Genomic DNA, 24,005 nt, shown 5'->3' with positions numbered 1-24,005 from the left:
AGTCTGCTATGGCTCAGAAATTCCACAGCATAAACACACAGCCCTGCTGGAAGCTATAGTCAGGATTCAAGCCTTCATACATACAAGAGAACCAGCTGCCTGGACTCAGCAAGGAAATAATTTGTTGTTTATATTCTACTACTATTCAAAGCTGCAGCCAGTGGGAATTGTCTGCAATTTACTTAACAGGGAGAAAAAGTCTGAAGTTTTTAAATTGATGTTGAAGTTAGCAAATCTGCTCCTCTTGTCCGGAGAGGTGGTGAGGTAAGAGAGCCTGAGGAATTCCAAGAATCAATAAATGACCCACCCTTGGCTCTAAGAAATGTGAGATCTTCTTTACCTGTTGACACTCACCTCCATCCTTGGCACGTACTTGGGAATAAATACTCAAATGAAGAAGAGAAAGCAAGAAGAATGTGTAGAGAGAGAAATCTGTGCTTTAGTATCCCCCATCCTGCATGTAAATATTTTATATTGCCATTTCACCAAGGAGAGTTTCCTTCTACCATTGGCAAGCTCCTGAGCTTCCAGCCAGTTCTTGTTCATGTGGCCAGCATACAATCTTCTCACATTTTCTCAACTTTCTCCAAGCATGCCATCTCTCTTGTGGTGCAGAAAAAACTGCAACTTGTACTGTCTGGCCATGGCATCCAACAGACATCTCCAGGAGCCTGCTGAAGTTTCATCCATTGGATATTTAACACTACAGGTGTGAGCACAGGTCTCTGGAGGTGTTAGAGCAGCACTGCACCATCTCAACAGAGAACTATTTTCAGGATTCAATGACAGCACCTTAAAATCAACAGAGTTATTCTCTTCCCTGGGCACTGAGCTGCTTTTGTTGCTGCTATGTGCCTCAGGTAATGCAGAACTCTCCTAAGGCCAAGCAATATGACTGTTTTGGGGATATTCTCCTAGTTTTACTGAAGGTCCTAGGTGCTGTCTTATACACACCCTCACTTGCTGTATTTGTTGGGTTTTATTTGTTATATATTTTTTCCTGAGTCACTAAAGTTGCAGAATAGGAAAACATTTGTCCTATTATATAGAGAAGCAATCTGGCAACCATCCACATGTGGCACACAGCTGTGGGTCTGCAGAAACAGAACTTCCCCACTTCCTGCTTGTGGAGTTCCCTCCTGTACTGAACCCCTCCAAAACCCTTCTTAAAGGAGATTTGCCCTCAGGAGGATCAGTGGGAGGCAGGTATGACTTTAAGGGCTGTTGTGTTTGACACGGAGAAGAAGAAAGTTCTCTCACTGACCTGTAAACTTGGGCTGTTGGCATTGGACCAATCTAAAGACAGGACTGAACATCTTGGTGACTTCTAAATCACACCTCAGCTCTCTAATGCATCAGCTCAGAAGGTAACAGAGGAGGAAAACAGCCCCTGTATGAAGGCACAAGCTCACAGCCCACCCAGCCAGTGCAGGAAAGCACCCGACAGACAGAAGACAGACTGTTATTGCTACTCATCTGTGCCGTTCACATAAATGGCACTTCACACACACCAGCATGAGTTGCTGCTCAAAAGGGATTCCAATTTACATAAAGACAAGATGATGACACGCAGACAAGCTAGAGGATGGTAAAAAAACATAGGGAAATATATCTCATAGTGAAGTAATGATGAGCCTTGATGGTTACATAAGGTTTTATTACTGCGGCATGTAACTGATAATATAAAAAGGTGAAGTGCCAGGCCAGATGCCTGAGGTATTATGCATAGAGAGTCTCTTCTCTTTACTCCAGACTTTGATATATAAGTGGGAGACCAGATGTCAAACTTCCTACTTTTGAACAGAAGAAAGGATCTTTACTTCCCTCGTGAGCAACACTCTGCCAGGTAACAGGGGGCAGTGATTTTCCAGTCTAATCACTGAGAAAGAGCAAATACACCCTGGCACATTGAAAAAAAAACATGAACCCAAAGAAGCAGGTGCAGGCAGGGGTGCACAGACCTACCTTGAAAAGCAGGCAGTCCCCCTGGTGCTCAGCATAGATGGAGCTGAGCCTGTACTGGTTCTCAGTGGTGATGTCGATCTGGTAGCCCGTGAGTGTGTAGCACACCTTGCGGAACTCCTGGATCTTGGTCTGGAAAACTTCTTTCAGGCGTTGGTTTTTCAGTTCTGCACTTTCCACTTGCTTCTTCAGCTCTGGGTAAGGGAAGAAAATGGGCACTTTCTTATATGTCACCAGCACGGAGCCCTTGTGCTGTACTTACAGTGCTAGCCAAACGGAGTGAATTGAAAAGGTTAATTAAAAAGTGAATTAAGCAGGCAAGAAACAAGCAAGCTGGATGCCTCTCCTCCTGGATCCAGCAGACTAAAAGATAGTGAACTGGGGAGTAAGGAAAACAGACATGTCTTGGTGGGATGGATTTTTCTTTTCCTCAGCCAGTCTACACTACAACAACACACTACAAAAATTCAAAGCTATAGCATCCATTTCCCCACATGCACACAGCTTGTTTTCTACACAGAACCCAAGAGAAGGGTGCTCCTCTACAGAAAGTAATAAAGTGGAAAAATGGTCCAAAATACGCCTCTGTATTTGCATCAGGAGGAAGCTGCCTACAAGGGAAAACTCCTCCAATGGAGGAGATTTGAGGTAAGTGCTTTGATCTCAAATTGACACACTGCTTAGGAATCCCTCAAGGTTTGGGAAGGGGCTTTTATTGTGATAAAAAGCCTGGAGAGCACCTCTGCCTCTTTGCATTTGCTACCTTAGCTGGACTAGCCCCTATCAGAGAGGTCCTGGGAGACTGCCTGCCACTCACCCTGTGTTTTATTGCTACAAAGGGAGCTGCCAGCACTGTGAATCCTTCAAGAGGATACACAACAATTACCATGAATCTTTCACCCAAGGTGCCTTCTGAGTAATTAAACCTCGATTTATCATCCCATTAATTAAAGAGATTGGCTTTACTTTAATATACACTAGAGACGTCTCCCAAGTCAGCCTGTTTTATCAACACTGCAGTCCAGGGTTAGGAAAAATCCTGACTCTTTCTAACAGCAAACAAATAGACTTCCTCAGTCGAATACCTCTTTGTCATTGTGAGGTTTAAGGCTTTGTGCTGTGATCAGAGACATAATTGCAGCATTTGCAGCCCATATGTCTTTAGTTTAGCTACTTCAGGTCCAGCAGCAGGACAGCAGGAACTTCAGAGCAAGGTGACTGCTGGAATATGAGGGATGGTTTTGGCTGGGTTTATAGAGCCCATACTAAAACATTATCACTTCCCAAGTGGGCTGGAAATTTTTTTGCTTGAGTACTTGCTGGAAAGTGTTTCCATTGGCCTCCCAGGCACAGTGCAGGGAGGATGCAGGATGGAAACTGCAAGGCCATGGACTTGCCAGTGACATTCACCTCTGAGCAGCTGCAGGCACACCAGGAGAGAGCCAGTCACCTCTCATCTCCTGTACTGCTCTGGTTAGGCACTGTGGGTGGAACAAAAGGATAATTCAATGTGTTAAGGTAAAGTGCCTTAAATGCCGCTGAGGATGCCCCTGCTCAGAAGTACTTGGGCCTAATCCAACTCAGTTTAATCCCCAGGCAAGGACAGGAACTCTTTAATGGTCAAAGAGAACTACACGTCCCTTTAGTTCTGAACAAGAACATCCACTCAGGGAGAGTTAACCCTGGCCAGCTCCTTACCTTCAGCTAATCCAGCTCCACCTTCCTGGGCAGCTTCTGGGGGTGATGTACAAGCAATGATTGCCTTTACCCTGGGCACCCCCAGCTGCATCTTGCTTTGTGAAGGGGAGCAAACCAGTTGTGTGGAACATCACCTTTGGTTCATTAAAACCCTTCCATACAGGGAACCTCTCAATTGTAGGGGGATGTAAAGCAAGTAGAGACTATCCAAACCACCCTTAATGGCCCAAAGGGTTGTGTCTTACACACAGTCCCTTCCCATGAGCTCAAAAAGGCTCTTTTCTGACCACCCACCTTCCTACTCACAGCAACTCATCAATGTGTAATTAATTCAACGCTTCTCTGGATTATTACAACCCTTTCCCCATCATCTCAGCTGGGACTGGTCTTTGATTAATCAAGTAATCAGCCTCTGAAATTGTGAGGTTAATGGGTGGCTTTGACCTGGATATTCTCAGTTTTCATTCAGCTATGCAACTGTTAAGGACAAAATCCTATATATGAAAGTAAAAATTCAGTGACCACACTGCAGTGGTAAATAACATTTCGTCACTGTCAGAGACAGCTCTGCCTTTAATATATTGCCCATGTCCAACAGCAATATTTTTTTCCTTAATAAATGCAGCCTAGCCTTGGAAAAGTAAATCTGCCTCTTTCTACTGCATCTCAGAGGTTGCTTTTCCCAACTTTTATAACCTCAGAGGTGGATGGCACCCTAATTCATTAACTCCTTGAACAGCTTTTGTTATTCATGAAGAGTTAGTGCTTTTTCCACTGTTTTGTCTCTCAGACTTGGTCCTGCCAGTGGCCACCACGAGCATCCTCACCCCCACCCAACAGTGCTGGCCTAGTTAAACAACCCCCTGACTCTGCAAGAGCAACTAAATGATGGCAACTGCTTCCCTCCACTCCCCTCAGAGTGAGAAAAGAAAAACTTTGACTACAATCACTCTTTTATGCAAGAAATCCGGAGCTTTCCAGTGTAACTGAAATAGCAGGGAGCCTTCACCCCCAACTGGACTGTGTGCCCTTGCTGCCTCCCTGCTGCTCCTCCTGGCCCTCTTTCCAGAGCCTGCAGCAATGCTGGTGTCCTGGCTGGAGGAATTATCTCCATGAAGAACCTCTCTGCTCCTTAGAGATGCCTTGTGTCAGCCACTGGCACAAGGTGCTGAGCTGGGGAGCTGCTAATGTGGATGCAGCTGAATGTGCCAAGGGTGGGACAAAGCCTTGTCATCCCTCCCGTGACTCCATCAGGGCTTCTTTAGCTTAGGGACAGAGCAGGAAAAAACCCAAGCACGGGGACACAATGGGAATGCCTGAGTTTGCAGCTGCCCCCGGTGAAAGGTCCACTGAGCCCTGACTGTAAAACAGGGATTGCTCTTCCTTTACGCCCAATTAAGCCGCAGTGCTCAGCAGCTCAGCTCCAGCTGGTGCCTCTCTCCTGCAGTGTTTATCCCCTGGGAACAATTCAACCCGGGGCTACTCCTGGTTTAACTCAGGACAGCACTCAGCACTGTGACTGGCGTGCTTTCACTGAGGGATCTGCTGACACAACCAAGAAAGCACACCATGAGCAGGATTGCTTGGAAGAGTAACATCAGAGGAAGGTAAACTGAGACTTGAGAGAAGTCAGATGGGATCCCACTGCTGAAACAAAGCCATTTGAGATGTCCTGGGATATTTTTCATACCTTTTTTATCAGACTTCTGCAGGAAAGAAGCACCCTGAAGGTTCTGTGTGATACCAGCAAGCCCCAGGCCAATGTCTCAGACACCGTGGGGTGTCTAAAATGGCAAAAAAATGATTAATTTTAGGGTACCTATGGATCCTCCCTGCACCATGGGTCTCTCCAAGTACAGACCTGGCATCACAGGTTCCCTGCACCCAGCCAGCAGGACAGCAGCATTTGCACAGACTTGGGGACAGTAATTAATCCTTCTAATATGTCCCCCATCAAGTGAAGATGTTAAGCTAAAATGCAGCTCATTGTTTGCCCTGCATCTGAATTCAAAGGTGTGAAAACGTTAATTCTTAAGCCTCACCTAATACCTCTAATTCCCGCCAAATTTCTCGCACAGTCAGGAAAAATTGATTTAAAAGTCATCCCTTGCACAGAGTGCAACTCAGCTGTTTCAGAGCAGTGCTTAAGGCACAGACACAGAGGCCCTGGAACAGAGGGAGATCCTGTTGGGATGGTCAGAGCAGGGCTCCAGTGACAGCACTGATGTGTCCACCCCTTTCATCTACCACCTACAGAAAACTGAACATTTTGATCCATTCAGATCTTTGCCAGTGTTTGAAGAATTAGGTTTAATCACATCTTTAAAAGACAGTATTTGAAAATGAGAATTTCTGTATTTAGAGAACCTGTTTGAGTTCCTGTATTTGACCTTGTTTTACTTGTACAACACAGGTGAGAAAAGTTGCAGAGGCCATGGGTGGGGAAGGTCACATTACAAACACTATTCATCCCAAAGAAGGGATGCCAAAGTATCTCCAAGTTTATGAAACAAATAAGAACTGAGAAAATAAGCAGGAGGTCACACAGGCCATGCCTTGGTTGAGGGTAATGACTGGCCTGAAAAAAAAAAAAAGGAGAATAGAGAGAACAGGAAAATATATAGAAATCCTGTCCCATCTCCTTTGTATTCAGGCTGAGAGTATGCACAACAAGTTGCCCATCCTGAAGAGTTTGATGTGGAAAAAAAATCCTCACTTAAAAAAAAAATCATTAATCTGTTAGAAAATTAATATTGCCAAATGATTCATTCCTCCTAATGATACTGCTTCTTGAAACACCTTGTATTTTCACACACTTACATTGACTTTAATGAATAATTCAAACTATTTTGGATAAATAAATAAAATATGAGTTGGGCTTTTTTGGTCTCATATTGGAAATGTCACTGCTTTTTATTCCATTGCTTTGACACTCCTTACATCTGAAACTGTTCAGAGCAGCCTGGAAATACCACAGCTTTGGCTCTTGCTCCAAGTTCAGCCAGGTCAATCAATAACAATAGCAGTCTCTGCACCAAAGAAAACCAAATTCACGCTTTGCCTTTTCCCCAGGGAAAGAGAAGGAAACAATGTGACTCTGAGCATGCCAAAAGTGGCATGAAATTAAATGTATCACTAGTCTTTTCCAGGAAAATACAAATTTGTTCTGCCCATCCTCAAAGATGCCACAAGCCATGTAGCTGCATTAATTCAGCTGCAACCCCGGCTCATATGGATCTCTCTCAGAAAGGCCTGCAGTCCTTTCTAACTCTCCATTAAAGGTTACTTTCCCTCAGTGACACGTTTGGGGGTCACTCACTCCAGCACACACAGGATAAAGGATTTACACATCAATTCCTGTCCTGCTGACCCTGCCAGGGTGCCACCCGACAGTGCTATGGAGGATGCTGCACTTTCACCAACCCTGCCTCACTTAAACAAGAGAGTGCTTAAATTTTGTTTCCAGCTTGCAGAAACGGATGCCAGAATCACCCTGTTCACACAAGGTTCACAGTGGGAAGAGGAAACACTGTTTTCTCAGCTCCAAGCAGCCAGGCACATTTGCATTTATTGTCCCCCATCTACAGGAGCTGCTGCCATGCAGTGGCACTCCTGAGCCACCCCCCTGCACCCCCAAACTGATGCTGAATTACTCCATCCATTGCAGGTCTGTTCTTCCCATCTGTCTCTCTGCACCTGGGACCCTTCCAGCCATGCCCCTGCTCAAACCTCAAGCTGGAATTTTCTTTGCCAGCCTCAGTTTATGAGGAGCAATGTCTGAAAAGAGTTCTGTGATATTCTGTGAAGGGCACAACATAAAAATAAATTGTATCATGTTAAATAAAGGCTAATAGGAGAAGAGCTGAACATTTTCTGATGTAGGCAAGTTTATGACCATTGCTTTTGAGAAATAAAATTCACTTTGCTGGATTTTATAGGCATGTTTTATGCCCTGGGGGAGTGGGACCATGCAGCCCCACACCACCCCTACTTGACCTTACAGTCTGGCAGCCTCACACTGCTCTCTGCAAAACTTGAAATTTGTGACATTACAGCCATGAATTATAACTTTTCTTGAAGGTAAAAACAGTTTTATATTCAACAGACTGCGCTGGCTGTTCAATTTGAAACCTAAGTGGTATTTATTTGATCAGTCAACATTGGTTTATTTTTAAACCGTGTATGTACCATATGGTTCAATGCACCTCCCAGCCCCCTCCTCCAGCCACCAGCTTGCCCTTCCAGCAGCTCTGGGGAGAGTTTTCAAAGGCAGAACAGCACAAGTAAAGGTCTCCACCACCATGACCAGCTGCAGCTCTTGCACTGCCCAAGAACTGCCCACTAAATAAATAATTTCCCAGATGTTTCTCTTCACTGAAGATGGTTGGCTGAAGGACCCATTTCAGACAATCCATGCACCTTTACAAAGGACATAATTAATTATGGACTTCTTGGGAAGAAGTCCATAATTAATTAGCCCCTGATAACCTGAAGGAAGTAGCAGAAGACATTGGGAGGGTAAGGTGAGAGCAGCAGGACACTGAGGACCAAAGAGAGGAAGCTGTGGAAAAGCATGAACTCTCTCTTGCAGTACCTACACACACATAGAACATGGGTCAGGATCAATTAAAGAGTGATTTTCTTTTCTTCTTTTTGCTAAAACTGAGATTACAACACTAAATTGCAAAACTCACAAGCACACCTGAGGCTGGCCAATGAATCACCCCCTGAGCAAAAGGTTCTCTCAGGGCATCCCAGCCTCAGCACTGCTTGGAGCTTTCCTTGTCCTTCTTCTTGCTGGCAGAGCTGTTTTGGAGTGGGGGCAGGAAGAAAACAAGTGGGCTTTTGGAAGCTCAGCTCAGTTGCTGCAGCTGTTTTTAGTGGAGGCAGCACAGTGCTGTGTGAAGGGACCCTGGGTACCACTAAAATCCATGGCTGTAATGGTGTGAGCAGCCTGCTTGCAGCAATACAGAACTCAGTGGGGATGGCAACACACACCCCAGACACAGGAGAAATCAACCTCAGGAGAGCTATTTATTGCCCAAGATGGACTCCATCAATTAGCATAATATGGCACAAACAGTTTGGAAATGAGGGTGGTCACACTGGTCATACATGAATTGTGACCCAAGCAGGAAGACAGCTTCCTCCACCTCCCAAACTATGATTAAAGTCTGCCAGCCACATTTGCCTTCCATATGGCAATTACAGCCCAACAGCACTTCTCAGAACAAAGTGATGTCAGCCAGAGCTGCAGCAAGTCATTAACTCTGGATGCAAAAAATAGCCTCACCTTAACAACACAAATATACTGTGTCACTTCAGCTTACAGGAAAGTACTTAACTTCTGCTTCTAGAACTAGCCAGCAAATCTCAGGCATAAGTCTTCCAGCCCACATGTTTTTCAGGTAATCTATTTTGGAGTTCAAAAAAAAAAAAAAAAAAAATTCAGTGGGACTTTTCATGGGCTGTAGTTCAGGGAAGTCAGGTAGCACAAAACTGGGGCATAATTTATATCACTTGTCAGATGAAGGAGAATCACTTCTCCACTAAGTTGCTTCCAAGAAAAAGAGTGCTTTGAAACCACTCAAGTGTCTAATGAAAAGATTAATCCTAAGAACTATATAATTAACATATAAAATATGCATTGTTAATTAGATAGGGTGGTCTGCAGAAGCATCTAATAGATAATTTTATCCTCTGCCTATCACCTCCCTTGCACTCTGCCCATTATTTTGTTTCCACTGGCACATCACTACTATCAGTACAACCCCAAAACACTGGATGCATTTAATCCTCTGCAACAGCACCCAGCATCTGCTATTAAACCAAATGAGAAAAACAGCTCCAGAAATAGCTATTTGTTCTCTCTCACAGTGAAGACTTTTTGCAGGAGTTTTACTAATTCACAGCACAGGGTGGACAATATTCAATCATGCATTAGAGAGTGCTTCACAGTTTATTAGCTGATGATGCTCAGCGAAGCTGTGAACGGGAGATTTCCACCGCTGGCAAGAGATGATTTCAAGCCTTCCCAGGAGCAAAGCCATTCTGCTCTTACTCATGGAACTTTTTATAGTCAAATTCAGATGCTGAGACTCATGGAAATGCTATTTTAACTCAGTGGTAGTGTCCAAGATTATGTTACTTACAGTTTCTTGTCTCCCTCTGTTTTCTGCACTGCACAGTCTGTGTTCACAACACAAAAAGTTTGTAGCTTTGCAGGCAATCAAAATATAGAACTAACAAATGCCTCATGAGGTTCCTCCCATGTCTGAAGTCGCTGTTAAATAACTCTGTGGTGTAAGACAGATGCTGAGATGGGGCAGGGCATCACACAGGTACCTTTTAGCTCTGATTTGGGATGCACAGAGCAAACTCCAAACCCTGCAGACTGTTTGGGAGCATGGCTGTCTACAATCCCTTCTGCCCATATAATAACTGCCTCACAGTCATTATAACCTCATAATAACCCCATTCCCATCTCCAGAACTCCCTTTTTTGTGACACTGTACCCTGCCCCGAGCTGGGGAGACTCAGAAAGGTCAGCCAAGGGCCCTGGGGCACTGAGCACAGCCTGCAGGGCACAGCCAGGAAAATGCACAGGCTCCAGCCAGCTGGGAGAACACAATGGCACTGCCACAGAGAAAGGCAACGCTCTGCAGCATGCCACCTTACTTGTGTTTTTAATGGCAGAAGATTGTGGAGTTTGTTTTAGGGCTTTTGTTCCAAAGGAAATTAAGCCTTAAAAAGCCTCCACTTGCTCCTTCTATTCAATGCTTTTTTCCTCCCCTGTTTATCCCCTTAATGGTGTTTTGAAGTGTTGGCTCTGTAAATGTACTGCTCTTGGCCTGAAAGCTCTCTGGGTGCCAACTAGTCAAACCTTTCCCAAAGCCTTCTCCCTGCTCCTTGTGCTCCTGCAGCAGGACCCAAAGGCACTCTGCTCAAGAATCACATCAGATGTTTCCTCTGAGCACTCTTCTGAGTGCCCCAGACCTCCTCTCACAGGATAGCAGGTTCTGCCCTGTTTTTATTGGCATATTTTTCATGTTCTGCTTCATTGTCTGGTGTCCACTTTATGAAAACAATCCTTTAAAGATGCTCATGCTGGAGGAGAACTCTGTTGGTTCAGCGTGGAGCAGCAGCAGAGCAAGAGGGGAAAAAAGACTTCCAGACAACAGAACTGCAGGATTGTGACACAGATGTAAAGACAAGCAAACTTATTTCCCTGGAGCATGAAAGATGTTTGGAAACAGAGCCATCTCCTGGATAACCAGGCTTTCAATCATGTTATTCCAGCCTCTGGAGCTTTTATTTCCATTGCAGGAGTCTGAAATGTTACTATGGATAAGGGAGGGTTATGTCCCTTAACCTTGTGCTGGTACTCTTACTCTTGGCCCAGAATAAAGGCTTGATGTCTCCAAGCACTGTCCATAAACTATGCCAAGGCTGGAGGACACCAAAATCATCTCTGGGCAGGGAGACAGGAAAGGTAACATCTGTCCCAGCCCAAATGCCAAGTCTCCTCTCCTGGTCCTGAATTATTCATCACGTGCTAACTTCCAAGCCAGTTCCGTTTTCAATTTTTAAATATTTAATAATTGGGTATTAAATATTCATGCAATTTTATTAGAAATTTTGGAAGATGGGCACTAAGGCTCTAATTGTAAAGTTCATCATTGGGACCAACTGCCTACTCAGAGAGACCTTCTGGCTACCTAGAAAGAGAGAAGGAAGAACAGAAAAGCTAAAACAAGTATTTATGGACCTCTCTGACTCATGATCACAGGGACAGAGACATCTATGCCTTTTGTTTTCAGAAATGCATCACCTCTTTATGAAAAAGCTGAGAAACCTACACTGGGAAGATGCTAGTCAGCTGCAGTCTAAAGAGTTTTTAAGAGTTTAATTTCAGTGCCACAGAGAAAGATGCACACCTCAGACAGGTGCAGTGGATCTGGTTGGTAAATGGAGCCTCTGATCACAAGAAAAATATGCAGTTAAGTCCTGGCTGGGATTTGGGGCAGATGCAGGGACAGTTCAGCTCAATACAGCCCTAGAAGGACACAGATTCCTCCCTTTTGCTGATGCCTACTCAGAGGAGATGTCAGGAGGGATGCTCTCCCCTGAGCTGGTCTAATAACTTTGATTCATTAATTTTCCACGGCTCTTTCTCTCAATGTTGTTCCTCCAGCCCCTGTTTTCCTCCTTTTTAGTAGATGACATGTCTTTAACCCTGATTCCTGCTGAGAGCAAGCCCATGTTCCTGTCCCTCTGTATTATCAGCACACATTCCCCACTGGGATGGAAATTGTATGGTTTACACAAAAGATGACACAAAAGGCCTGGAATTATATGCAAATGAATGGATCCATTCCTCACTTCTTACCATCAAAAGTCAGACTTTCCAACAACTGCATAGGGTAATTTCTGCACTAGCTTTCAAACAAAGGGCATCTCTGTGTTATTAACATCTCACTGTGGCAAGCAGTTTGTCACCTTTCACAAGAATTATCTGAAAGGACACCAGCAATTATTCCCAAGGAGATTATTGGGTGGCTATGTCCCAGCAAAGCAGCTGGAAGCTCAAGAGACATAATATTCACCAGGAAAACTACTTTCTCAAGTCAAGAGAACATGGAAGAGATTAAAAATTGAACTAATTGGAAGCAAATACAAAACTAGAGGTAAAATCATGCTTGTTCCCTTCAGTTTTGTTCATCTCTGTGCCAACATTAGGAGCACATCTTCAAAAGAAAACTAAAAGCTCCTGATTATAACATGACATAGCAGGACATTAACTCTGGAGACTTATCCTGGGAAGAAGTTTGCTATTTATAATAAGAGACCCAAAAGAAGAATGACTTCAGCACCAATTCCAGCTGCAGGAATCCAGCTGATTTCTAGGTCTTGTACATTTGGGTTTTCCAAGAATTTTAAACACCAAGGCCTGGTGAAACACAAGACAGCCAAGTGTTCTCTTCCTGGGATTGTTGCATAACTCCTGGTTATATTTTATAAAAGCACCCAAGAACCAGCTAATGTTCATGAATGAAGTGGAGCAGAAGTCCTGTGGAATTCCAAGAAAACAATTGTGGCTCTTGACAGAAATGAGTAATTAGGGTCCCTGCCTGTGCAAGAAAGATAAAGAGATTTAGTCACACAAATTTCTTCAGGGAAATCAGCACTGGAGAAGGTGATGTTCTACTGGGTGTCCTCTGAAGACAGCTCATTTCCAGCTACACAGAATCTCAGAGTGGCTGGGACTGTAAGGGACCTTAAAAATAATCTTGTTCCACCCAGGGAGGCCACTCACTGCACCACCTTGCTCAGAGGCCCATCCAACCTGGCCATGGGGAGTTTGGGGGAATTAAATCCCATTAAATGATGCTCCAGCAGCTGCTAATTCCACATTCTGACCAGAAAACACAAGAAACCAGGGATGTAACCCTGGATTGTAACCTTGGGATGTCACATTTATATTCAAAAACCCAAAAAACAAACCACCACCAACAAAAACAGTAAGTTTGACCTCGGAGATGAAAGTGGAAATCTCTTACCCAGTGAAACATTTTTGCTAGTGCTGAAACACTTTGTTACCTCCAGCTCTGTGAAAAATACCTCTTGTTACTCTGATGGAAATTCTTCTGAACACTGACACCCATGATTCTTTGGAGCCAAAGAAGCACAAGAAAATCTGAGCAAGTCTCCTGTTTGATAGTGAGAAAGAAGAACACACTATTGCTGCACTTTTGGGTGAATATTGTCGACAACTCTAAGCTCAGACTTTTCATAGAACCCATAAACATTTTTAAAAAATTATGAGCTCTGCTTGTTTCAAGCCCAAGCAACATCCAAAGAGCACATAATGGTCCAAAATGGAGCACTTTAGTGTGTTCATTTCTTCACTGATGTTTTTAAAAGTTTCTCTGCATCATCTAGGAGATATTGTCCAGAGTCAGACTTCATGTTGCTGCAACACATTCACATAGAGCATTCCATAAGCCCACAGGCAATGAGCAGAACAATACAGCTGAGGACAGAATAGATCCATGAGGAGATAAGGACATGCAGTGACTTTGCAAAGTTCGCTTAAAGGGTAATTAATAATAAGTAATTCTAGGGTGGAGGAAAGATTTTCAGAGGGAAAATGTGGAAAAGATTTCAAGACAGAGTCAATCACTTTGAAAGCTAAAAAAAAATTCAAATAATTAAATAGTGGGGTGTGGAAGAATGAGAAAACAGAGATGGACAAATGCAGTCAGCCCACAGCCATCCAGAAGGCTGTATGGACCTACCTGCTCAAGACAACACCTTCTGTGGCTTCAGCAAGACCAGTTTGAATAAAGGATCAAATCAAATCTTCCAGGAGGATAAAATTAATCCCACTTTTGATTCGTCTCAGCTGAGGGAAGGTGATGGAGGAATAAACAGTGGTGGTGAGTGATTTCACACCTGCATATTTGAGTTACCTTAAGCAAGGTGAGCAGGGACATCTGAGAAGAACTCAAATTACACAAGAATACTTGTGGATAGATCTAATAAGACAGAAGCCCTGTCTTTTTTTCCTAAGAAAGACAGATTTTATTGGCCTATAAGCCTTTTTGTGGCAGCAGAAAAAACCCACACCCAAATCAAAGATTCTACAGAAGGCTCAGCATCTTTCTTCAGAGGAAGGCTACTGAAAGTGTCAAGCGAAGACACTTGAGAGCTTGAGAGTTTAAACCAGAGCTTTTGGGATAATTTTGACTGCAAATAATAATAAAACACTCTGACAGCAGGGGTTTGGGTGGAGAAAAAGGGTAAGGGAAGTAGAAACATATTCTTAATTAAAATCTCATTTAGCAAATTTTTTTTAATGTGCTTAAAAATTCCACCGAGGTCACCGTTCTGGAGAGATGACAAACTCCTGGGATAAAGGCTGGAAAATCCTGGTAGTCATGTCACATTTAGCAAGTCAAAGATATGTTTGTATAAGGCTGTAGAGGGCTAAATCCATTTTACATGCCGTATGTATTATTAATTTCTGACAGTGGGCTTAGAAAAACCTAATTCTCTGGAATACGAGCTCCCTTTGAGCAGAGGGAAGCCTTTTCAAAACTCATCTTTTATTGACTGAGTCATTTTTGAGTCAATCTGTCTGCTTTCGGCAAGACAAGAGTTTTAAATCTTCTCTCTTTTTTTCCTCCTTTTGGAGTCGTGGCAAGTCTATTAAAACCTGCTAATGTATGCAGCAAGGCCTCTGATTTGAAATGTAATGAATTCTTCAGATAGTGGCAGATTAGGGGGAGAAGATGATAGAAACAGCCAGAGCTGCCAAAAAAAGAACTCTCCAGAAAAAGAGGAGGAGAAGGGTGAGTGGGAATGAGAAAGATTAACCCTTTTTACCCAGAAGAAGAAAATCTTTAAGCTCCATTAATAGAATCAGTTAAAAAAGCAGAACTGGAAGAGGCAGAGCATCTTCAGGCTTGCCTGGGGCTGAATGAGACGGAGAATAAATGAATCTTTCCTCCTAGAGTCTCTTGTAAGATTAGGTAATTCCCTGAGTGAAAAAGGAATAACTTGGAGAAAATTAGCTCCATCCATATAAATAAGCTTTCATATTCCAAACTCGTCACCCAGAGCTTCCCAGGCGAATGCCCCAAAACATTTCTGCTGTTGTGTAACAGATGGTTTCCTCCTCCCCCCTTCCCTGGGTTGGTTCCAACCGCAGTATCTTTCAGGTGATCTTGTTTTAGCACAAAAATGAGCATTTTGGGTGTAAATCATCAGTCCTGTTAGTGAAAGGAGGCTTGGCAGTTTTATTGTCTTTGGCATCTTTGAAGCGCTGGACAAAGCTTATGGAGTCACACAAATGAGAGATTAGCACTGTCTCCATTTTACAGATAGAGGAGCTGAGGGAAAGAAAGTCAAGGATACTACTTAATTCGACAGCACAGATCTGGTGACAGCCCTGAGAGCACAGAATCTGCTGAATCACGGCACAGACCTGGGATATCTTCCTGTTTAACAGGAAAATTCATAGCTCAGCCTTGAATTCGATGGCTTTAAAAAATAAAATTAGCTCCATAATAAAGTTCTAATGAAACAAAACCTTAGAGAGAACAGTCTGATGGAGCATAGGTGACCCAGAGGATTATAATGAAAATTAAGCTCAGCAGAACTGATGCAGGTGAGTAAATGTGGGAGATTGAGAAATGGGTTCTGTCAGCCCAATGTCCCTTTGCTAATGACAGGCATTGAAATGTTTTAACAACTGAGAAATCCCAAATAACAGAGGCAAAATCCTTCAATTTAACATGCAGCAGGGATATGTAAGTCCATGCATGTCTTGAAGGAGAGACTGTCTTTCCCTACAGATGCAAGGCATTCAATCCTCTAACACACAACTCAAACTACAAAAGGCAAGAAGTTTTAAGAGCAAAGTTAGCTCAAAAGCTGCTGGAGGCAGAGACTGTGGAAACTCATCATGAGCTGGAAAAAAAAGCAAGGAAAAAACTAAGCATGAGCAGGAAACCTTTGCAGTGGGATACAGGACACAGGTAAGAGTGTTATCTTGGAGGGCAGCAAGCCATGGGAATTAGCCTGGCTTTTCAAATTGCTTCCAGGTACTGCCTGCATTTGCTGGCAGAAACGCATTTTCTTCCACCCTGGAGAATAACAATGGCTGTTTGCTTGTGCCCACATCTCCTAAACTCCATCAGCCCCTTGATGTGGTTCTCTCCAACTGGGAAGCTGCCTTTTCCTACCTGTTTGCTTCCAAGCCTGATGTGAGTGCTGCAGAATTCATGAGAACTTTTCCATTTCCATGTATTAGTGCTTTTGGGAGGAAGAGGTTGTGCTTGCTTTCATCTACGTAGACACAACCCCGACCTTTAGCTGGGTGCCAGCCCTGTGATTCAATAGCTGGTACTCTCTGCCTGAATCAGTAATGAGCTAAAGGTTATGGCAGGGAGCACGCTGAGCTCTGGATAGTCCATTTTTCAGAGGAGATAAGAGACTCAGACCTGGAATGTTACAGAAGAGGTAAAACATTTTTCCTGGCAGAGCATTTTTTATTTGGGGCTGAGGGCACGACCCAGGACTGTGGCATCAGTCCTGTACAAATGCCATTTGGTAACCACGTTCTGCCTCCTCCACTTTCAAGTTAAAAAGACTCACTTTCTGCCATTGGGATGGCCCGTGTGGCACTAAGAAGTTGCTGTACTTCACACAAGCCATGGATCACATTAAGGTGGATGAAGCAATCCCCATGCAGATTTCCTTTTGCTGTGAAGTTTTGCAGAGCGCTTTGGGAATCCTGAGAGGGCCAACACACTCATTGCAGCAAGCTCCACCACATCAACTGTAGCAGCAGCAGGCTCAGAGAACAGCCTACTCCAGAATTTCACTGTTTTTCTTTTCCAACTTCATCTTGAATTTACTCTGCACAGCTTCTACAGTCCTTTCTTCCTGCCCTACTTGTTGGGAAGATTTTCTTGCTTTCTGACATTGCTTGAACTCTTCCATCTCTCTGTCTCCTGAGAACTCTGCACCAAACATTGGCTTAGTGCAGGACTATCCTGTTTGGAATGAGATCAGTGAAAAAATTGAGATCTCCCATGCTTAGTCACCAAAGAGATTATTTTGGTACAGAAAAAAAGCACAGCACTGAGGTAACCTTGACTCTTGGTTTCCAATGATGCACCCCACACCAGGGAGCCAGTGCACAGAGAGTCCTGATCTCTTGCACTGCAGCCTTCCACAAGAAGAATTCACTTCATTAAGGTTTAGAGAATATTTTACTCACTGCTGCTGCTGTGGACTCTTCCCACTGAGGTCAATGACACCAAGTGCCATGGAGACCATGCTGCTGGTGTGAGCAGCTCTGCCAAAACAGATCAGAGACTCTTAGGAAAAGTGTACATTGAGGAACAAGTGAGGAAAGGCAAAATGGTACGCACAAAAGATTTGTGTGTGGGGGATGTGCAAGCAAGGAGAAACAGATTTACCCAACTCGGCTAAATCAGTGAATTAGCTCTGTGCTCGAAGAAAAAGTTATCCTTAAAGGCTGTGCTATTCAGTAGCTCACTTTACATCTGAGAAAAGTCTGCAAAAATCCTCCTGTATTATCTCTAGCCTTATAGATTTCTTCTTTTCATCTGAGGCTCAGAGTGGGGATTACCCATTAAGGTGCAGTGGCCAAATCACATTCAATCTATTCTCTGTAAAAAGAAGAAAAAGCTTTGGTGTCTCTTGTCCCCTTCCATCTCATTCACTTCTCGTGTCCACATCCAAACCATTTACCTCCAACTTTCAATAGGTGAATAGGTTCTGAATACCAAGAGGACACAAAGGATGATACAAAATAACAATCCTCACTTCTCAATCCTACAGCCTGCATCCCACTTATCCAGCACCACAGAACAAGGGTTCATTTAAAATACTCACATATTTCTCAACCCAATCACCAGACAGCCGGCCATTTCCAGCCAGCACTGACCAATGTTGACCTGCACAGTTTCCCCAGTATCATCCCCCTTGCTCTGATCAGGGATGTAACAGTGGCAGCATCACTGGCAGGTTGGTGTCAGACCATCTGGGCTCAACCACACAAAACATCTGCAGTGGTTCACATCTGGCCACCCCCACGCTTGACCTGGCAGCCCCAGCTGGAGCAGATGTGTTCAGCAAGGAGTGATGTGACCAAGAGATCCAGCCCTGAGCTGTGCCAGCTCTGCCTCTTCCCCTGCTCCTGCAGCCCCAGTGGGACCACTACCGAGTGGAGTTAAACAAAGGAGTTAATAAGTACAGCTGGAGAGAGGTAATAACAGCAAAAGACAACTAGAAAAATACCTTTGCAAGCAGATGAAGCATGTAACTACAGGCAACTAAAATGCTTTTACCACGTTGAGTTTTTATAGAACTGTGTTTGCTTTTCCTCAACCACAGAAGTCAGAGACTGTAAACATCTGCTTGTTCATGCTGTCTCTCTCCCACAATGTTTTGATTTAGGTATTTTCCTGTAATGTCTGCAACTTCAACACATCAGAATTGTGCCAAGGCTTCAGTAACAAACAGTAAAAGGGACTGAAGGTATTAGAAAAGTGAAAAGCTAATAAACCCAAAGCCATTAAAACTAACTGACAAGAGCCCTGGCATCACTCTGAAGCATTCCAAAGTAGAATTTCCTGAGCTGAAATTACCTTGAATACATCTTTCCAGTAAAACTGAAATTACCTCCCTTTCAGCATGAGACCTATTGAAGTACTTGACCCTTTGGACATTATAATCTTCTTGGCAGCATTATCAACAGTTGCTTCAGAAGCTGGTGAGCTGGAAGCCCAGCATGACCAGTTTGTCATGGTTTAACCCCAGCCAGCAACTGAGTGCCACACAGCCACTCATTCACTCCCTCTCACCATCTACAGGACTCTCAGGGGGGTTTATTCTGCTGCTCCCTTAATTTTATTTACTAGTATTTGGATTCCAAAACAAAAAAAAGTCAATTTTGGCTTACAAGGAATTATAAAGAACTTGTGTAATTTGGCTTCTGATTTAGTTATCAATCCAAAAAGACATTCTGTACTAAGAAGTAAAAGATAAAACCATAAAGCAAGGTTTGCATTACTTGCAGCTGCTCAGAGTAAAAAAGAACCCAAAAAACAACAAACAAACAAAAAAAAATTAGAGAAAACCTAAAGAGATTTTTATTAATGCTTTAGATGACTTAGAGAAAAAGTCACTTAATCATAACATTGTAAACAAGGAAGTTCTACAGCAGTATTTAAAAATATCCAAAATCGTTTCAGGAGCCCCATTGATTTGAATTAGGCAGCTGCATAATCACAGGGGCTGCAATTTTAATGAACATTTCAACAGGAAATGTAGAGCTGATTATATATATCAAAACAGGAAAGATCTGAATGCTGCAGTAACTCTTTTTTTGTTGTTGTTCTGTTTATTACCTCAGTGTGCAGATCCAAACTAACTCCAGAAGTAATACAGAACTTACCTGACAGCCCCTCTCTCCTTGGCTCCCAATGCTTCCTTCTGGCTGCAGCTCTGATCTGTCTTGATACATGTCATTAGGCACAGCATTTTGAAAAATAATTAGTGATTCAATCAGATTTTACACTGGATCAAGTGGCTGGAAACTTCAATGCTGTGCTGCAGTTTTCCCTTAAAATACTTTAGGGCATGTTATATATACTTAATTAGATAATGTTTATACAGTGCTTTGAAGAAATAAGGAACTCTGTAAGGGCTGGGTCGCATTTTCAGAAAGGAAAAGAGCAGTGTTGAGACAGCACAGGCACAGAGGGAGAACAAAGCTCTCAAAAGCTGAACATCACCTTGTTTTCAGAAAGGTTTCAGGACATTTGAGAAAATACATGTCAGCAGCTTCCAACACCCAGGAACTGAGAAAGGAACAAAAGTTGTGAACCAGGGGATGCTGCAGAGGCAGTGCAATGACAGGGCTGCTGATACCAAAGCGAGAACAGTGGCACCAGAGTCACAGGGGCAGCAGCAGCTCTCCAGTAGGAAAACTTTGCTTATACCCAAGCCCAGGCCATTATTATTACCCTCTTACTGCAATTTGCAACATAAGGGCTCAGATAGAGTTGTAGGCCTTGATAAAACAAAATGCATTCCACTCCTGGGAACACTCTTATTCCTAAGAGTGGGAACTAATGGAATAAAAGTATCTGGCTGCTTATTATTTTGAAGAGAGGGAAGCGGGGCTTTTTTGTTAAAGTTAGGGTGCTTTCAGGTTGCATGCTAAAATACTAAAATACACTGCAAAACACAAAAATATGTCTTGCTAGGAGGAACAGGGAGCAGCACATGGTCTTCCCCTGACTGGGCACCCAGAGCAGGCACCAGAGGGGATGCAAAGCACAGAAAGGGTGAGGGCCAGGTTCTGCTCTGGATCCGGATGAGGCACCCCATAAATCCTTCATCCAAACTTCTATTAAAAGAATTTGGAAAGCAAAAAAGCAAGCTGTGGCTAAATCCTCTCAGAATGAACAAGAGATGCTGCATCAGACATTTGGCTCCCTACAGGGCAAGAGGCACAGAGAGTGCTCCAAAGAGTTTCCAGTGAGCAATGAAAGCAAACAATGTATGCAGGGAGCTTTCAAAATGATTGCAGAGAGAGCCCTGAGCTTCTGTTCAGTGCGTTTTTGGGTTTTTTATTTGCCTATAACTAAATTACATGATTTCTTTGCAAGTCTAATTATGCAGTTAATTGATGCTGGTGCCCTTTAGCATCTGGCATTTAAGATTAAGTAAATAATGGAGAAAAGTGCATGCAGCACCCAGCAATAATTAAACACAGCAAGTGTTTGTTCCCCCACCCTCCTCCATTCTAACCTGTTACATATAAATCTCTGAGGATAACTGTCTTTAATAGCCTCAAATACACTTACACAGCATATAATGGATACTTGACAACAGTATTTTTCCTCCTAGAGATCAGGGATAGTAGGTGTATCTTTACTCTTAGACAGGAGATTTCATTTTATGCCTTGCACTCAAGGGGAAGGAAAAGCTTCATTGTGACAATTCTACCCAACTGAAGAGCATGTTAAATGGATCTTCATGGGAACATACTTCTAAATCCAGAACTGTGACTGTTGGCATCATGCATTAAAGATTTGTGGTCAAATTTTTCCCTTTTTCACATGCATGCTTCCTTCCTGACGGACCATTCCGTGTTATTCATGTATTTCCTGAAGACTGTGGAAATGCAGGTTATGAAAAAGAAAGATTGTGTTATCTAAAATAAAGCTCCAGGGAGACTTTATTGCTGCCTTTTAGTTCTTAAAGGTGGTTTATAAGAAAGACATGGAGAGACCTTTTAGCAGGGCTTCTGCAATTGGTTTTAAACTAAAAGAGGGTCAGTTCAGACTAGACATAAGGAAGAAGTTTTTCACAATGAGGATGGAGAAACACTGGCACAGGTTACCCAAAGAGATGATGGATTGAAGCATTTCAGGTCAGGCTGGACAGGGCTCTGAGCAACCTGACCTAGTTGAAGATGTCCCTGCTTATTGCAGAGGGCTGGACTGGATGACTTTTAAGGGTCTCTTCCAGCTCAAACTAGAACATGATTCCATGATTTTTCACATGTAGAGCACTGCACTGAGATTTCCATCTGATCTTAACAGCACAGTTTCCTCAGAAGGCCAAATGTAAGGACTGGACATAAGTTACAAGACCTACTCCAAGTCTTGTGCTACAAGGAACTCTGAGCCAGCTACAGCAGACCCAGCTTCTGCTGCTCCTCCAACAAGACACTCAGGAGCATAAGCTCAGTCCAGCAGGTCAATGTCAGCCAGACTCCTTTCCTAATACAGCTTTGATTCAAACTAGCAACACTATGAAAGGTTTTTAGTTCTTCCAGAGCTGCCTGATGGAAGGAGTTCCTGCCCAAAGATTAGTGCCACAATCTTTTTAGACTCTGCAAGCAAAAAAAACCTTGTGTGGAGACTCCTGCCCACCTCCCACGGGTGCTTAATTAATATCTCTGGCATACTCAGAGACCTTTGGACAGAGGGTGCCACAGAAGTGGAAAATATTATCATCATTATGCCTGCTCCCACCAGTGCTGGCATCCAAGTGAGAGCTTTCCCAGCAGATGGTGAAGCTGTGAGCAGGGTTGGCTTTGGTTATAATTTCCCTCATCACAGACTCCCCTTGTCGGAGCAGCTTCCCTTCTTAATGCCTGAAGAGCAAACCAGAACCTGCAGAACAGGACTGCATCCTGCTGGTCAGTACCACTGACACATTCAAACCAGCCAGCACTCAAATCACTGCAAACTAAATCATCCAAGGGGCTTTCTAATTAAAAAGAGCTTCACTTGGATGGCAGTTCTTTCTCCTGCCTGTCACAGTCAGCCCTCCCCTGAATTCTGATCATTAAAAGGAAAAAAACCCAAAGCATTAGTCAGCTTTTGTTAAGTGTCAAACATTGCCTCTCTAAACAATGAGCAAAACAAGGAGAGGTGTTTAATAGCTCTCAGAGCAACTTTATACCTTCCTAAACACTATTTCTGTACCTCTTGCTAATTGCTTATTTGCCCTGGTTGTATGGAAGAGCCTGGCTCACTCCAGCTTTGACAGAGGAGAACAGCAGTGTTTAACATGCTGCAGGAGGTGTGATATGCCTGGTTCTAATTTTTATCCTTATTTATTTCTGTCGGGGTTAGCAGCTGAGGACTCTGAGCTACCTGAGGCGTAACTAAGATGCCATTAGCTTTAAATCTGTTCCCAAGTGCTGCAAGCAGCCTCTCCATTTGGCTTAGGACATCACCTTGCAGATGAAGCCTTTGCATATGCGGGAACATTCTGCTCAAAATTTCTCTCTTCACCAAGAACTTCCTAGGGAGACTCTGGAATAAAAGCACAGGGTAATGCTCCCCTCCTCTTTCCTGGGACTTTTCATTGTAAAATGTGAAGGATCCTGTAGTAGAAAGGAACGGGAGTTTCTTTGAAAGTGCTTTGAAACGGGAGCAAAGAGTAATCTCTGCTACTCCTTGTAGCACCATGGGAGTCCAAACACGTTCTGCAGGGAGCCTGCAAAGGCATCAGCATCCTGCCCACATTGTGAGGAAGGGACTCATCATGGAAACAACCTGACCTGGAGTTCTCCTCATGGTGGCTGAGGATGGAGATGCCTTCAGCCCACATCTGCGGCTGGCTCTAACATCAGCGGCTCTAACGCGGGATTTATTTTTATCGTTTTGCTAAAACGAGACAGAAACCTCCCCTTGCCCGAATCCTGCCTCACTTCAGGGAAGGCAGCATGGCAGTCTAAAAGGGGAATCACACACCATCATCATTACCAGCCTATTCAGAAAGCCTTTGCTGAATCCCTCAGATCTGCACGGGCGCTTTGATGCCACCAGCGGAGAGATTTCTGATGACACATCCGCAGTCTCCAGCAAAGGTGCTGCTGCTGCTGCTGCCTCTGGCCCTTCCTTGCAGAAGCCTCTGATCTATCTAATTTAGGTACTTTTGCTGCACACCTCTGATGGTGTCTGATCATGGCAGAAGGTAACTTTACAACATTGCATACCCGCCCAACAACCCACCATGCCACAGTCCTCCAACAGGACCCATTGAGATTCTGCTATTCAACAGAGACAGAAACACACTCAGAGAGCCAGGGAGTGAAAAGGCAATTTGTGAATCTGATCTCATCTCCAGCTTTTCATCTGTTTGATTTTCATCCATTGAGCTGGAGCTGGTTGTACGTAAGGATGAATATGCTGTTCCCTAATGGAAGCTGGATTGACCTGCTCCTCTTTAAGTGGAGATGACAGAGAAGCTGGCACTGAAATGGAGAAACATGGACACAC

The 24,005-nt window shown here is 43.6% G+C and overlaps 1 protein-coding gene across 4 annotated transcripts in view; it reads right to left on the bottom strand.

Annotated features, from left to right (window-relative positions):
- The window catches only part of MAD1L1 (mitotic arrest deficient 1 like 1), a 349,550-nt gene that overhangs the window by 87,488 nt on the left and 238,057 nt on the right, over positions 1-24,005 (bottom strand). For all 4 annotated transcript variants that reach the window (XM_071443960.1, XM_071443961.1, XM_071443963.1 and 1 more), the window contains one exon: positions 1,966-2,156. In XM_071443960.1, coding sequence (XP_071300061.1) covers positions 1,966-2,156 — 191 coding nt within the window. The remainder of the gene's footprint in view (positions 1-1,965; positions 2,157-24,005) is intronic.

Source organism: Agelaius tricolor, unplaced genomic scaffold, assembly GCF_023055355.1.
Source record: "Agelaius tricolor isolate 1412-34295 unplaced genomic scaffold, bAgeTri1.0.p SCAF_19, whole genome shotgun sequence".
Classification (NCBI taxonomy): domain Eukaryota; kingdom Metazoa; phylum Chordata; class Aves; order Passeriformes; family Icteridae; genus Agelaius; species Agelaius tricolor.
The sequence above is the reverse complement of the archived record's forward strand: the minus strand, read 5'-3'. Positions and strand labels throughout refer to the sequence as shown.